Source organism: Epinephelus moara, chromosome 24 (genome assembly GCF_006386435.1).
Source record: "Epinephelus moara isolate mb chromosome 24, YSFRI_EMoa_1.0, whole genome shotgun sequence".
In the NCBI taxonomy this organism is placed as follows: domain Eukaryota; kingdom Metazoa; phylum Chordata; class Actinopteri; order Perciformes; family Serranidae; genus Epinephelus; species Epinephelus moara.
This window is the reverse complement of record NC_065529.1, coordinates 16,201,321-16,216,872: the sequence shown is the minus strand read 5'-3', so window position 1 is coordinate 16,216,872 and position 15,552 is coordinate 16,201,321. Positions and strand designations below refer to the sequence as shown.

Below are 15,552 nucleotides of genomic sequence, written 5' to 3'. Positions count from 1 at the left end.
ACCTCTGTAATCTCTGACCTGGCATTGTACGCAGGTCTGTAATCTGCAGGTGACTGCAGAAACCTAAAATGCCAGCAGAAGCCAAACAAAAACTTCTCATCCAGAAAAATAACACACTGTAACTAACGCAAGTGGTTTTCCTTCGGCTTGTGAAACGGGAAAAGAGTAAGAGGGAGAGAGTGAGGCAGGCAATAGAAAGAGAGGAGGAGAGATGAGAGGGACAGAAGCTCTGCTGCAGCAGAACACACCTCATCTCCATTTTAGCTGGAGGGAGAAAGAGAGAGGGAGAGAGATTCAGTCTGTGCCAATTTACTCTTCAGCTCCAGTGACAGAGAAGGGAGAGCTAGGGAAGTGATATTTCAGGAATCTTAAGAGATCCACAAACGTGTGACTGAGAGGGAGACGAAGAGAAAAAAAAAAGAAAAAGAAAAAAGCATCCTGGCACGTTTGCAAAGAAAGACTGAGCAAATGAAGGAAGGAAGAAATGACAGAGAGAGATGTAGTCGGTGCTTCTGTCGCGGTAAGAAACCTGAAATGTGTTGATAGAATTTTCTAAGCAAACAGGTCATTGCAGCACTCACACGGACATGCAGTCACTCACACAGACATGCAGCTGTGGATGCATGCACATTCTCTCTGAGTGAAGGCAGTATTGATTCAAAGGTGTTTGTAGCAGGTGTTGGAAATGGAGAAGCTTGGGGGTCTTTTTTGTCAGACATCATATATATGTGTGTGCATGCTGGAATAGATTTATCTGCAGGGCTATGCATCTCTGTTTTCACATGATCATTATTATTATTATTATCATTATTATTACAATCTGCATGCAGCACCTCCATCCCTGCCATACATCTCTCTCTCCTGCTCTCTTAATCCTCCCTCTCTCTTTCTCTCTCTTCATTCCGCCCTGTTGCAGTGTCTCTCTCTGTCATAGCTGCACAGCACAAACAAACCTTACACAATGGACTGTTTCATGAAAGCATGTATCTCTACTCCATACCTATTTGTATTCCTTTATCCATTGGAAATGTAAATCTTAAGGCACTCTCTTTCGAAGCTATTAAAAGCAGTGAAATGGAGCTGAAGGGGAGGCATGTTTGACTTAACTTCTGCAGGAGCATTCGTGTTACTGTTCTGAAATACAGCAGATTTTTAATTCCTTTTGTTGTGTTTTTCACATCCCAAAGGGGTCCTTAAAACTTCTAAGCCATTGACTCCCTGATAGTGGCTCATTAGAGGATAGGGACCACCATCTAATTAATTATCCCACACTTAAAAGTCTGAGTTAAACCTAGAATTGCACAGCACAAGCTACACTGCAAGAAGTGCTTTTAGGAGGTAAATAAGATCTTCAGTTTACAGTAAAAGAAATCAAGAAGTTGCCATTTATTTCTCTAGAAAGCAAAGGTTTGTGTGTTAGTGTGTGTGAGTGTGTGCAGGGGCTATAATGCTTTTCAACCACTTCACTTTATCATTGTATTAGCTTGTTCTCCTCTCCTGTAGCAAAATGTTAAGTCCGTTACATCCCCCTAATCATTAGTACACCAGTACCAGACAGGCGTGAATGTAAACAGGAACTTGTGTTAAATGTCGGGTGAAGTGAGGTGGCCATACAAATGACAAACCGCCAAGAAAATCCTGCAAAGGTAAATTAATTGGTTGCTGTCTACAGTAAGTAGAGTGGAGGTTGAGCAAATCTGCATTGGTGTTGTGTGAGTGGGTGGGAGGGAAACAGATTTATTTATATATTCCAGAAAATAATGTTTAATAAGAAAAATGTGGTTAAAATTGCACAATGTGCACTAGCTCTCAACCAAAACAATAACGAAAGAAGGACTTTGACAATGTTGTGAAGTAGCATGGGATCATGGGAGTTGTCTTCATTGTTAAATACCCACTATTGCCAATGAAAATCTATCTGACATGACTCAAGCAGAAATAATGTTGCCGACAAGTTGTTGTATTTACATCGTATTTTATCCATATTGAGTTTAGTCATGTTTATTCACATGACGTCATTTCTTTGTAAAGAAATAGCTACAACTAATGTTTTTTTAACTTGCAAACTTACCATTAGCATTTGATGAGTTGACCACCCATACTAAAAATAATGTCCGCTTGTTGAATTAGATTATGTTTGTGGTAGCAGCTAACCAGGAGGGAGGTGGGGGTGTGACACAGACCTTCAATACAAACCTCTAAATGCAGCTTCCTGATGTCTGATCCCTCACTGCTCCACCGAATCAGCAAACTTTCTGTTGCTGCAGTTACACAAGTTAGACCCAGTGCTGCTGCTTGCCACCAGCCTGCCGTGACCACCAATAGAAAATTGATATTTGCAACTACCATTACTGACACTGTAGCCTATGATTTTCGATGGTGAATCATTCAGTGTTTCCTGTGTTTCTTTGGAAGTTAGAGCAGCTACAGGAAGTAAAGGGGGTATGACGCTATTAAAATGCAACCAAAGGAAACGCACCGTTATTGTAAATAAAGTTAAAGATTTCTTTGGATTTGAACATGGTTAGAAACGTTTGGTATAATGTAAATAGGCAGACACAACTCAACAAAATATATAACAGAGTTGTTTTTAGACATTCTAATGTGGAAATGTTGAATTTCAAAAGAAAAAGAAACAAGAAAAAAACTGTTCAATAGAAATGTGGACAGATTAGGTAGGTATTGATCCAGGAACTTTCACTGCAGCTGTTGGGGTCAGGATGAGTATGAAAGTCAAATTCAGAAAGATGCAGAGAAGTCTGGTACGCTGAGTAGAACAGCATCTTCATAGGATGTTTAGGAGACTGTTTAAAGTCCACAGAAATGTTCAAATACAAGTGAGGGCTTCAGCTCAGCTTGGATATGTTTTTGTTAGGACTGTCAGTGTTCAGTGCAGGTTTTGTAAGAAGCAACTGTACCACATGTAGTAACTGCAGTTATCTAATGCTGCAGTCAGTGTAAACAGAGAGTCAACAACTGGTTCCCAACCTCTTTGTCTTTGTGACCCCTCATCACAAATAAGTCAATGTTGAGACATGAGTGTTTTTTTCTCATACTGTTTCATCTAAAGAATTTTTAAGGCCCTTAAATAATCCAGTATATCAAAAGAACGAAGCAAAAGAAAAAAAATCTGGAAAAAAAAATCAGTTAATCAAATAATTAATCTGTTCTTTTTTTAATTTAAACCATTTTGTAACCCCATGAGGCTTGGTAACCACCTACATAAGATACTCTTAGATCTGGGTGTGTGATTGAAGGAGAGCTCAATCGATTTTACACATCAAAGTGCGAGGCACTTGAAGGAGCATGGGTTTGGTCTGAAGACTACAAGTCTGAAAAAAATGTAGAGATGTGGAGTTAAAAGAAGTGAGCTTACCAGACCTCTGTAGCCTGCTGCTCATCACTTGAGAATAGCAACTCAAGGCTACATTAGCCGCTACTTGCATAACACACTTGAAGTACAAAACCTAACTATCTGCAGTTTGGTTGCATTGTGGGTAATGTAGGTGCCAGGTTTTGACAAAGAAAGGATTATGATATTTATGGTTATGCTGCATCATTTTTTTCCCTTTCAAAATAAATCTGTCCATCATGAGTCTGACAGTGTTAAAGGAGTGCATGCTAAATCGTTGGAGTGCTCCTTTAAGAGGCTTAAGAAAATGGATGGACCAGTGGGTGATGAGCCTTATTTTAATGTTGCAACTAACATGTTCTCACTGAACATCAACTTAACAATGGCATGTCGTTTCCCACTCATTACATGCATATTATCTTTTCCAAATTATCTTCTATGTTAACACGAAATGTAGCCTTAGTTACCAAAACTAATTTAGGTTTAGGCAACAAAACTTTTTGGTTAGGTGTACGGAAAAGATCATGGTTTGGGTTTAAAAAATAAAGTACATTTGTTACGTAAATTCAATTATGAAAGCAACTTAATGACTAGGCTATGTTCAAGGGCATAGGTTTCGTCTCAACACTGGAGGGGGGCAAATATTAAATGGAGTATTTAAGGGGCCTCTGCCAGAACATTTTGAGCATCAAACATTTAATTTCCGGGAAACGCCCATTGGTCTGGCAGCCCATTGGTCCGACATCCCATTGTTCCGACCATATTAAACCCGTTGTTCCGAAATCATCATGATGTCCTGTGGTTAAGGTCTGGTTAGGTTTAGGCACAAAAACCACATGGTTAGGGTTAGGAAAAGATCATGGTGTGGGTTAAAATGAAAAAGAAAGTGACAAACACATAAGCCGTGAGCCTGCTTCGCCTCAGGCCTGTCCCAGCTGACCCAGAGCCGGTCGCGGCACACCATCAAGGCAGAAATACGCTCGCCGGGAGCCGTTCAGCACCGCGGACCGTCGGACTAATGGGATGTCGGACCAATGGGCTGTCGGACCAATGACATGGACCCTTAATTTCCTGCATTTTGGTGAATTTTTTTGTACCAATGTGTTTCTGCATTAATTTTATGGTGTAAATTCTTTAATTTTATCAAAATAAACGTCCTCTGCTACTTAAATGTTTTTATTCGGGGGCCAAATGTACATGTTCTACTCCTATGAGTGACATGAGTCACATTACATTAGCTATGTGACATGGTTAAAAACAAAAAAAAAATCAAACACCAGCCTCCCAGGTGAAAGTCCTGTGTTTGTCTGACCCATCCACTGCCCTGACCTCCCTCCCTCCTATACTACCCAGACTTTTTTTCAGTCTTTATACCATGTCATTGCTGCAGATAGGTTTATGTTGGAGTTGGTTGAAAGCCCAGTCTGTCTCATGCAGATGCTAAAGGGTGCCTTTTGCGTTAGAATCACAAACGAACAACCACTGACCAAGCTGCTGTATTTGATGCCCTGGGAATGAGAACAGGCTGTTGGTGCATAATCATATAAATCAATACATTAAATTGTGATTGACTGATTATTGACCCCTTCAGTTGAGCACTTGCCAAGAAAATTTCTGGGAACTGGAGTCAAAAGCGAAAACTGTAACAAACTTATGAAAACTTAAATTCAGGGCTTGTAGGATTTTTAGTTCAGTTCAATTTTATTCTGTCACTATTTCTATTTAGATCAATACTTCCCTAATGCAACATACAGTAGGTCCTGCAACTACTGACAAAGACTTTGAGAAACAAAATATTCACCCTCAGCTGTCAACTGGAGAGTCACTCAGGTTTTGGATTAAGGTCAGTGCAGCTTTGTCTTTTTGCTATTATTACTCATCCCTGTATGGCTGGAGTATTGCTGTGGATAATATGTGGGCTACCGAGCAGTCATGCTAAAGTTTCAAAGAAATCTGAGTCAGAACAGTCAGGGGAGTAATAATGGCCACTACGAGCAAAAATATTCATCCTATTTATCCAGGGTGAAAAGATTGTGGAAAGCTGGGAAGGGACAAAGTTATGAAAGTAGCCGCTGACTCACACAGATTTATTTCACACTCCTTTTCTGAATAGTTCAAATTACAAGGCAGCCCTTTGTATACACACTCCACACTCAGCTCTGCTTTCCTGAAACCGACGAAAACACAGAGAGCTTTTGAGAGCAAATGACAAAAACGAGGGACATCAAAATTAAATGATGAATCCATTATTAAGCAGGTTGCATGTGAAAAGATGAGAGAGTGGAGATGAAAGTGAATGGCTGATAGAGGAGTAAGAAGAGCCCCAGGAGGTGGGAACGGCTCCTGTGTTTTTACTGTTACAGCTCTGAGCTTGGATAACATGCTACACTTCGTACACACAAAGTCACTCACTTTGCACTCCTCATACAATTAAGCTACATGGTGTTTTACTACTAATCACTTTTCTCTCCATCTTAATAAGTGTGCTTAATTGAATGGGTCAATTCTTTCTCCATCTTGTCTGAGAAAAAAACTTGGCAAGCATCTCTCCACACTTTCTCCTCACCCGCTAACAGACGTTACAGCCTGCAGAGTCGCATAGAACTTCCTGTTAGTCATGTTTTATCACACCAGCTGCCAGGATGGAAATACTTTGCAAGTGTCAGGAAAGGTTAAAAGTTCATCTGATGCAAACTTTATAAACATACAGAACTCCATCACAGAAAATGGACTGATTAGTAGAACCAATGGAGACTGATTAAAGAAGAAATACAGTTTTTCAGCTTCAGAAACATAGTAAGTCAGTAAGTAAATCTCAAAACACTGAGACAGAGTGAGGCTGTGAGATTTGTTTCCATGGCAACTATGCAGTAAGCCTTCTCCGCATGTGTGTGTGTGTGTGTGTGTGTGTGTGTGTGTGTGTGTCAGTGTTTGTCATGCATCATACCCATATCACATAATATAACTCTTGTTTGTACCATGGAACAAAAAAAAAAAATTTTTACCCTCTCAATGTCGATTCAGTTACAAGTAAACCTAAATAACTAGTGAGAATCAGTGCATATACTGTAAGATCACCTTGCACTGCTGAGCTAGCTAACGTTAAAGCTCAGCAGAGGAGGACACCATTAATGTTTACATCTCACACTTCAATTAGCTTCTTGTCCATGAGTAGATGCACACTTCCTTCAACACAGCTGGTGATACAGCCGGTGGGTGTAGTTCAGTACAAAGAAAATAGTTCCTCTATGAAACTGTTCACAACAAGGTCTGTGGATTATCCTGAGTAACCAGGTCATGATATCTGGAAAGAGACATTGCTGTTTTTTAATTTATTTCAATGTTTTTATTTATTTATTTATTTATTTATTTATTGTTTTTTACTTTGAGCACCACAAGCCGATGCAATCTAGTTCCAATATATTTGAGAGAAGGCAGACATGGCCAATATCTACCACACTCGGAAGCTCAAACCAAAACAGTCTAGACTGATAAATAGCACTACAGCTAAGGGATAATATATGTTTTTGATTTTGGGGTGGGCTCGCTCATTAGTGCAACACTAATAATGTAATTCACCCCATCAACAAGCCTTCTTTGTGCACAAGCTTGTGATGACATACATAAAAAAATTAAGAAACAGTCTCTATAACTTTAAATTACAGTTTTCAATCTGATCTCTTCTCAAAGTTCATGCCTTTTTGTGATGGATTTGTAGATTACTGACTTTTGGCAAACACAACAGCATTCATTTTGACTTGGACTGTCTATGTCTCTAAGATCAGGACGTATATAATCACTATAATTTGAAAGATGACAATCAGATTCTACACACTGGTGTTAAGGTAGGCTACTGATTGTAGCTTCCCCACAGCTCTGTAAGTGCAGCAGATTCATACTTTTAAAGATGGATGTCCTAATTCATCTTTTGAGGCTTAAAGCTGTTGTAATTTATATTATTAAAGTAACCAAATCAGTTACACAAAGTGTAACTGAAGAGGTACCACTTGTGGTTTTAAACCAGTAAATAATTAGCAGTTCTCTTCAGATCTACAGAGCTTTTTAGTCTGTTTCAGCCCATTGTTTTGGTTTTATAATGCATAACTTAACTTATAATGCCCCTGCTGCTCTTAGCAGTGTAGTTTCTCTGTTTTCAGCAAAGACCCCTACAAACCTTCTAAACACTACCTGCCCAGCACCAAAAAGCAGACAGGCAACGCTAGCAACTAGTTATTAAACACAGGAGCTAAAACACCTGATAATATTCTCAGGGGTTTTTGGAGACAAGCGCTACAAGGAAAGTAAACATTAGACTTACTACATTCATCAGTTGGACAATAAAATGAATGCTAATGTTGCGCTGTGTCTGCTGGATATGTAAATAAGCAACTGTTTGCAAACACCATGGGAACTTTACAGTGGTGCCCCAAAGGGGTGGCAAGGGGGGGCCATGGCCCCCCTGATATAATTGTTGCCTCCAAGCAAAAATAATTTGAGGATGATATTGCTGTCTTTAAGAGGCTGCGGTGCACTCATCTTTTAAGCAAGGTAGTGGTATCTTGTGACAACATCAGGCATCCATTGATACCAAGGATGACCACATAGCTTGTTGGGAAAGGGGCTAAATAACACTCCTTAACGCTCACATTGACATGGCTGTCACAAGCCCTACATACTTCAACAACATCATTAAATCCCTTAAATTCAGTTGTGGCTTTTGGTTTTGGTGTGCCACCCCAAGATTTGCAGTGGCCTGATCTGGCCACCCCTAAACTGTGAAAATAATATGTCAGTGCTTACATCTTTTCTTGCAGCCCCAGAGTGGCCAAATAAAAACAATTAATACAGATTTTAATGTAATAGAAAATAAAAATTTGTTGTAATTTTTATTTAATATAACGAACTATACAATAACTAGCATTTTACCTTTTGGCCTGTGCAGTTAAAGTTGACACTAGTTACTCTGACACATTACATTCTCCCCATAGGATGATTTTACAGTACTTGTCAGCTCATTACTGGAATGTTCTCGCTGCTGCCAAATGTTATGACGGTGTTGTACAATGCTCCAGATAAGAGAGCCTGCCAAATGCTCTAAATGTAAATACTGATGTAACTACTGTGTATGTGTGTGTGTGTGTGTGTGTGTGTGTGTGTGTGTGTGTTAGTTCCAGCAGCAGCTACATTTACGCAGTCTTTCCCATAATAGCCTTAAGTACTGAAGGCTGTTGATATAAAAGATCCTTGGGATCTTTTTAACTGTTACATAATAAATAACATTTGTGGGACGCTATGTTCCAACACTGAACACTGAATGTGAAGCACTGACATGAAATATTTAAGTGCAACACAATTTCATCACTCCTGCATATTTACCTTTTCTCTTGTAGGGTGAAAGAAACACTGGAGATTACAGCAGAGCATTGTTATTCTCTCTTTGTCTTTCTTCCTCACAGATTTTCTTACTTTCATTTTTTTTTGTTTTTTATCTTTATCTGTCACGACTCTGTCCGTGTCTACATGCGCTACTACAGTCAGATCTCTGGAAAACAGAGATTCCCTTTTGCATGTGTCTTTTATTTTTCAGCCTTTTAACTATTCTCATCCATCTTCTCTTCTTCATCTCTCCCTTGCTCGTCTCAGCTGCAGAGCATTTTTGGAGCGTACTCCTATAAGACCTTCATGTGACCTTGCTATCTATTGTATTTCACATTCACACAGACTTTGGTTTAGAGTGGGAACTAATGAGGGATAATGCTTAAAAATGTGTTTGTATTTAAGTGACACATTCTGTTTCATCATACTGTATCTGACAGCTCATTCCAGGTCATTTCAGTTTCACTCTGAATCTCTTTCTCTTCTTGTGTTTCTGACACAGCAGTGAGCCACCACGCTGGGAGCCATGAGTCCTCCACCTGTGGCCAGGATGTGAAATCGATGGTGTGACAACAAAGGCAGTCATTGAGCCACAGCCTTGTGCAGTCCCTGTTCCACCACTGCAATCAAAGTCACACAGAAAAACACTCTTTGCAGAACAGTCCTCCACTATAAAGGGGAACATACACATTCAGTTTTTACTTGTGTCTGACGCTGCTGTAGAATGTTGTTAACAATATAATCACTATTTAATCTGAAAAGCTTTTATAAGTGATGACACTGAACCATCTGGCCTACCTTTTACAGCTTGCACACACACCTTGAAACTGTCAACAATACAGCTTCACACACATTTCTGGTCCAAATGATTCATCTCACATCCTCATAAAAAACTCTTCCTCACCTTGTCTGAATCAGCTGACCTGCGAGGATTATGAGGCCGACTTTAGTGTTCCTACAGTCGCAGTGTCTCCTGTGTGTGTTCATTGGTGTATGTGTGCCCGGCATTGTGGGCTCGCTACCTCACGCACTACCATGGCACGTCTCCTGCCCGGCACGGTGTGTGTGTCAGATCAAGCCGTGGTTCTCCCTTGATTCTGTCTACCATGAAGCTCCCACTGTGGACTGCAATGACCTGCTCTTGACCAAGTTGCCCTCACCCATACCCCTGAACACACACACCCTGCGCTTGCAGAGTAACCTTCTGTCCGAGCTTAACACCGCGCTCCTGCACGGACTCGCCAACCTCACCGACCTTGACCTTTCCCAGAATCGCTTCAGCCACGTCAGGACAATAACTCAAAGCTCCTCCCTGCCTTCACTACTGTCTCTACATCTGGAGGAAAACCATCTCAGTCACCTCCCTGAGGCTTCCTTCTCATCACTGCCAGCTTTGCAGGAACTTTTCCTCAGCCACAACAACTTACACTCGATAGCACCTGGAGCATTCACCGGTCTGGACTCCCTACTGCGTCTGCATATCAACAACAACAGACTCACCACTGTTGACCCTCGGTGGTTCAGGGCTTTACCTCGCTTAGAAGTTCTCATGCTTGGGGGAAACCCGGTGGAGGCCCTGCCTGAGCGGGGCTTCCTTGCCCTGAAATCCCTACGGAGTCTGGTCCTTGGTGGTATGGGTCTGAGAGGCTTGGCTGAAAAAGCACTGGAAGGGTTGGAGGGCCTAGAGAGCCTCTCCTTCTATGATAACCTGCTGACAAAGGTCCCCACTCAGGCCCTGATGAGAGTGCCAGGACTAAAGTTCCTTGACCTCAACAAGAACCGCATCAAACTCATCGGGACAGGAGACTTCCGAGACATGGTCCACCTGAAGGAGCTCGGCCTGAACAACATGGAGGAGCTGGTGTCCATTGAAAAGGCGGCCCTGGAGAACCTTCCAGAGCTCACGAAGCTTGAAATCACCAACAACCCGTGCCTGTCCTACATCCATCCGCAGGCTTTCCTCCAGCTGAGCAGGCTGGAGACTCTAATGCTCAACTCCAACTCTCTGAGCGCACTGCACCAGCACATCATGCTCTCCCTGCCGAGTCTTCAGGAGGTCAGCTTACACTCCAACCCACTGCGATGTGACTGCCTGTTTCACTGGGCCGCTGAGGGGGCCTCTCACCCTCACACTGATGACACGGAAACAGAAAAACAAACACCACGGACGGTGCGTTTCATCCAACCTCAGGCCACGCTGTGCTCTGAACCTCCAGAGCTGAGAGCTCGCAGGGTGAGAGAGGTATCCTCCAGGGAGATGTCGGCCTCATGCCTCCCCATGATCCCTGCCAGCTCCCTCCCTTCCTACGTTGGGGTAAGAGAAGGAGGAAAACTGGTCTTGCACTGCCGAGCTCTAGCGGATCCACAGCCTAAACTGTACTGGGTGACTCCCTCTGGGCTGAGACTTGGTCCTGCGCCGAGACATGCATCCAAAGGTTTACCGGCTCCTGCTCCCTGCCACAGCCTGACAGCCTCTGAGGGATCCAACCTAACTTCCGCCTCCAGCATCTCTCCCAGGCAGCCTCAAGATGATACTCCCTGTAACCCCTCCAAACACTACCGGCTACTGCCTGAGGGAACTCTGGAGATGAACAAGGTCACCCCCAGCGAGGCAGGATTGTATACCTGTGTAGCTGAGAATGCACTGGGGGCAGATACACGCAGTGTTACTGTAGGTGTACATAGCAGAGAAAAGAAAAGAAAGAGGGTAATGTCTGCTAATATGAAGGGATATCTCAGAGCGGATGCAAGGTTGGAGGTGAGGGAGGTCGGACAACACTACGCCATCCTGTCCTGGCAGAGCGGTCGCAACCTCCCTTCAACTCGTCTATCCTGGCAAGCCATATACTCAAACGCACACACGCCCACGTACACCACACGCATCCTGGCTGGCACACAGAGCTTCAACCTGACCCACCTGCAGGCAGAGACATTTTACCGAGTGTGTCTACATTTAGGGATCAGTGAGGGCACCAAACACGCCAGCAGGAGATCAAGAGAGACCAGAAAGCCTCAGTGTGTTTCACTCAGGACGAAGGATGTCCCAGAGCCCAAGCCCAGCCTGCAGCTAAGCCCGGAGCTGACCTCCACAGCAGTCACACTGTTGCTCCTCGCACTCATACTGCTGCTGCTAGCAGGCCAGGGCTGGGACAACGAGCCTGGCGAGGGAGCGGAAAAGCAGCACAGTGCCATCCTCCAGGAAATCAAAAGTCCTAAAGCTCTGATCATCAATCAAAAGACAGACGGGAGCAACACACATTAGCCAAAGCAGATTGAGGAACTGCTACTACACCAGGACTGCTGAGATAATGAAGTTTGTGCACATTCAAATCCAGACAAAATCACTGACCCCCCGTACACACACACACACACACACACACACACACAAAATGTCAAATATACACTTTGTGAATCACAGGTAGAAGAGAGGAGTCATAGATCAGAGCAGTGGTTTAGAAAGAGATTTGTATTTATTTTATATACCGTATAAAGTATATATTGACATTGTTTCTGTGTTAAGATGTATTGTACAGAATGCCTAAACCCTAACCAGGGAAATAAAAGTGGACAATCATACTCCTGCAGCACAGTGAGTGAACACAGGAGAAGCAAATGAGCCTGAGCTGCCGATGACCACTGGACTGTAACCGAAGACAACGTGATTCAATCCAGGGACAGATATTTGCAGAGGAGAGCGGCTCAGGCCTCCAGGGTATTTGTCATGTTTCCTGTCTACATGTTTCACAGACTGAACCATTTTTTTCTCTGAGCAGATGAAACTCTGTCTTGAGACTGATACTGAATTAAATTCCTGCATTGATGTAAACAACCCTCTTGCTTAGCTTTCAGTACCTTGGACTGGGTTGTCCATCTTGCAGTACATACAGTATATTCATCCTGATTCCCTGCCTAACGTCCCAAATCCTCTTTCAGCATAAAAGTGATCGAAAAGTGATTGTGTTAAATTCTATTTTGAGCTATTATACAATAAAATCTTTTTAATTTACACAATTTTATTGTTTATTTGTCTTTTCTTGACACAAAATTGAGTTGAGAATAAAATGATTATTGGACTGAATGAAATGAATGAGTAACAGTGGTGCAAAGCATGACAGATGAGAGACCTTAAAGGAACACTTCACCCCCCAAATGACCATTTGTATATAAATTTCTCATCCTGTGTTAATCTGAATTTGTTAACTAAACATTGTTTTTCTCTCATGCATTACTCATGCAGTATAATCAGAGTCTCATTTATCCAATCATATGCTCAGGATTTCCCAAACAGACAGACCTCTCTGACGGGGAACTGAACTAAAAGTTAAATTTCTCTGTTTTCTTCAAAGCCAGTCTCCATTGACAAAAATGGTAATTTTACCTTGCTGAATACAGGAGCTGCTGGTCAACCACTGCCTCGATCAATTAGTTTGTTTGTGTTATTGTGTGACTTTGGTGTTTTAACGGGTTACTTGTGATTCACCAAAGTCACACAATAACATTAACAAATTGCAGATTAAGACAGTGGTAGATCAGCAGCTCCTGTGTTGAGCAAGGTAAAACCACTGTTTTTGTCAATGGAGTCTGGCTTTGAAAAAAACAGATAAGTTTCACTTTCAGTTACCTGTTATGATAGGGCTGTCTGTCTGGGATGTACTGAACATACGACTGAATAAATGAGACTTGGATTATACTGTGTGAGTTGCGTGAAGTTAATAAATTGATGTTTTGATATAGTTTTGCTGTTGTTAAATACGGACCCCTATTACTTAATCTCATCAAGGATGCTGTTTTTGGATTCTTTGTTCACCATGGAGGCGTGAGAGAAAAACAAAGTTTTCTTTCCATATTCAGTGTAACATGGGGTGAGTAATTGATATACAAATGATCATTTGGGGGTGAAGTTTTCCTTTAAATTAAGCTCTTCATTCATTCATCTGCAGCTTTGAATCCCTGCTTATCTGTATGCAGCTGCCGTTGCTCCACAGTAGGAGTAAATATGATAATAGCTCAACACATCTGACACCTACTCAGTAAACACAAGACACAGTGTGTCCTCTGCTGGATAAGACCTGGAACTGAACGGAGGATTCAGCCAGGTGCAAGGACAGACTCACATTTTTTTCCAAGTCTGCTTAAAACAATACTCACACACCCATTTGTAAGATGAGGTACTGTTCTCATTCCTGCTTTCCATACTGAAAGTGAAGAAATCCTTTCCTAGCATGACGACGATGTAAGCCTTTAATACTATCCAACCCCACATTTTAGCCATGAGGCTGCAAGAGCATTTTGAGTTGAGTCACAATCTGGTGGGCTGGATGATGGATTTTTTTTTTTTGGACAAACAGCACACAAAGGGTGAAAGTGAACAGCATTCTATCAGATTTATCATGTTCTTCTGCTGGCTCAACCCAAGGCTGTTTTTATCTCACCATTACTATATATCCTGCACACAAGCATGCGCCAAAGTACGCACAAGAACAGAATAATATCGCAGATGATTCAGTCATTGTGAGTGTGCTACACGACAATGAGTCCAGCTGTGGCCCAGTCATTAATGAATTAGTCACCAGGTGTGACGAACCCTTCTTGGACCTCCAAGAAGGTTAACATATTCAAGACAAAGGATATGATCATAGATTTCAGAACACATGAGACTACGATAATTGTATCCTGGAACAGTTAGACTCTAAATTGACCTTTGGGAAGAATTGTGAGGCTGTGTGTAAAAAGGCACATCAGCGTTTGTCTCAGAGTAATAAAACCATGATTACGCTCTTTTATCGAGCTTTATTGAATCAGTCTTGTCTTTTCCCCTCCGGTGATGGTTTGGTAACCTCTCTCTGAAAGACAAAGATTCTCTAATCCAAATTGTCAAATGGGCGAATAAACTTATAGATGAATCAGTCTATCAGTTCTTTACTCTTCTCAGTTGTAACGTCATGCAAACTCTTTTCTTCAGGGCTGTTCCCTGGGTTACATCGTGAGTTCCAGCTCCTTCGCTCTGGGTGTCGGTTAGAACAAAACAATACAGAAATACTTTTGTACCTGCAGCTATTGCACTGCTAAACAAAGCTAGCACGAGATGATGTACTACACCCAGGCACTGCACTTTTGAAGCTTTTGAGTGAGTGGGTGTGTGTGTGTGTGTGTGTGCATGCATGTGTGTAAAAGCACTTTGTCACGACCTTCTAAGGAACTCTTATACTTTGATGCTATTTTTGATTATGTTTGTTTTAATGTCCTCAGAATCTGCATCGCTGTGATGTCTTGAAATGCTTTATCTCCTGTCAGCAGAATAAATTTACCCTTGGGTACTAATAAAGAAGCCTTGACGTAAGAGATGGGGGACTAAATCCACAGTCCTCCTTTTTAGTGGAAATGACTTCCAAAGATCGGCCACAGGTAACATGAGCTATGAGCTCCAAAGGTGCAGTCTTTTCTGTATAAAATTGGCTTTTTGCGTTTACACAAATACCGTTTCCTTGCTGAGCTGTAAAACAGGGAAGGTCACTCTAAAGAGATTAGAATAATAATTAAAAACATCACTTGATTTGTCTACCTCAAACCAATAAAGCCTCCTATTAACCTCAGCTGAACGGAATTAACAGTACTGAAGTGAAGTACAGTTTTGTACTTGTACTTTACTTGAGTATTTCTATGTATGCCACTTTATACTCAGACTCCATTTACTTTTCTGAGGGAAAGACTTTTACTTCAGCTGCCATACTAAAATGCTACTTATGTTTTAATGCATATATGTATCATATAAATATGACAATGGCAGGGGCCCTACTGCCACCATAAGACATGCTTACATTTTT

The 15,552-nt window shown here is 41.8% G+C and overlaps 1 protein-coding gene across 1 annotated transcript; it reads left to right on the top strand.

Moving 5' to 3' along the window:
* Positions 1–216: 216 nt before the first annotated feature.
* lrrn2 (leucine rich repeat neuronal 2) lies at positions 217–12,695 on the top strand. The gene is made up of 2 exons (XM_050038231.1): positions 217–520; positions 9,231–12,695. Exon 2 carries the CDS (start codon positions 9,663–9,665, stop codon positions 11,988–11,990), a length of 2,328 nt encoding a protein of 775 aa, XP_049894188.1. The 5' UTR covers positions 217–520; positions 9,231–9,662; the 3' UTR covers positions 11,991–12,695.
* Positions 12,696–15,552: the final 2,857 nt, after the last annotated feature.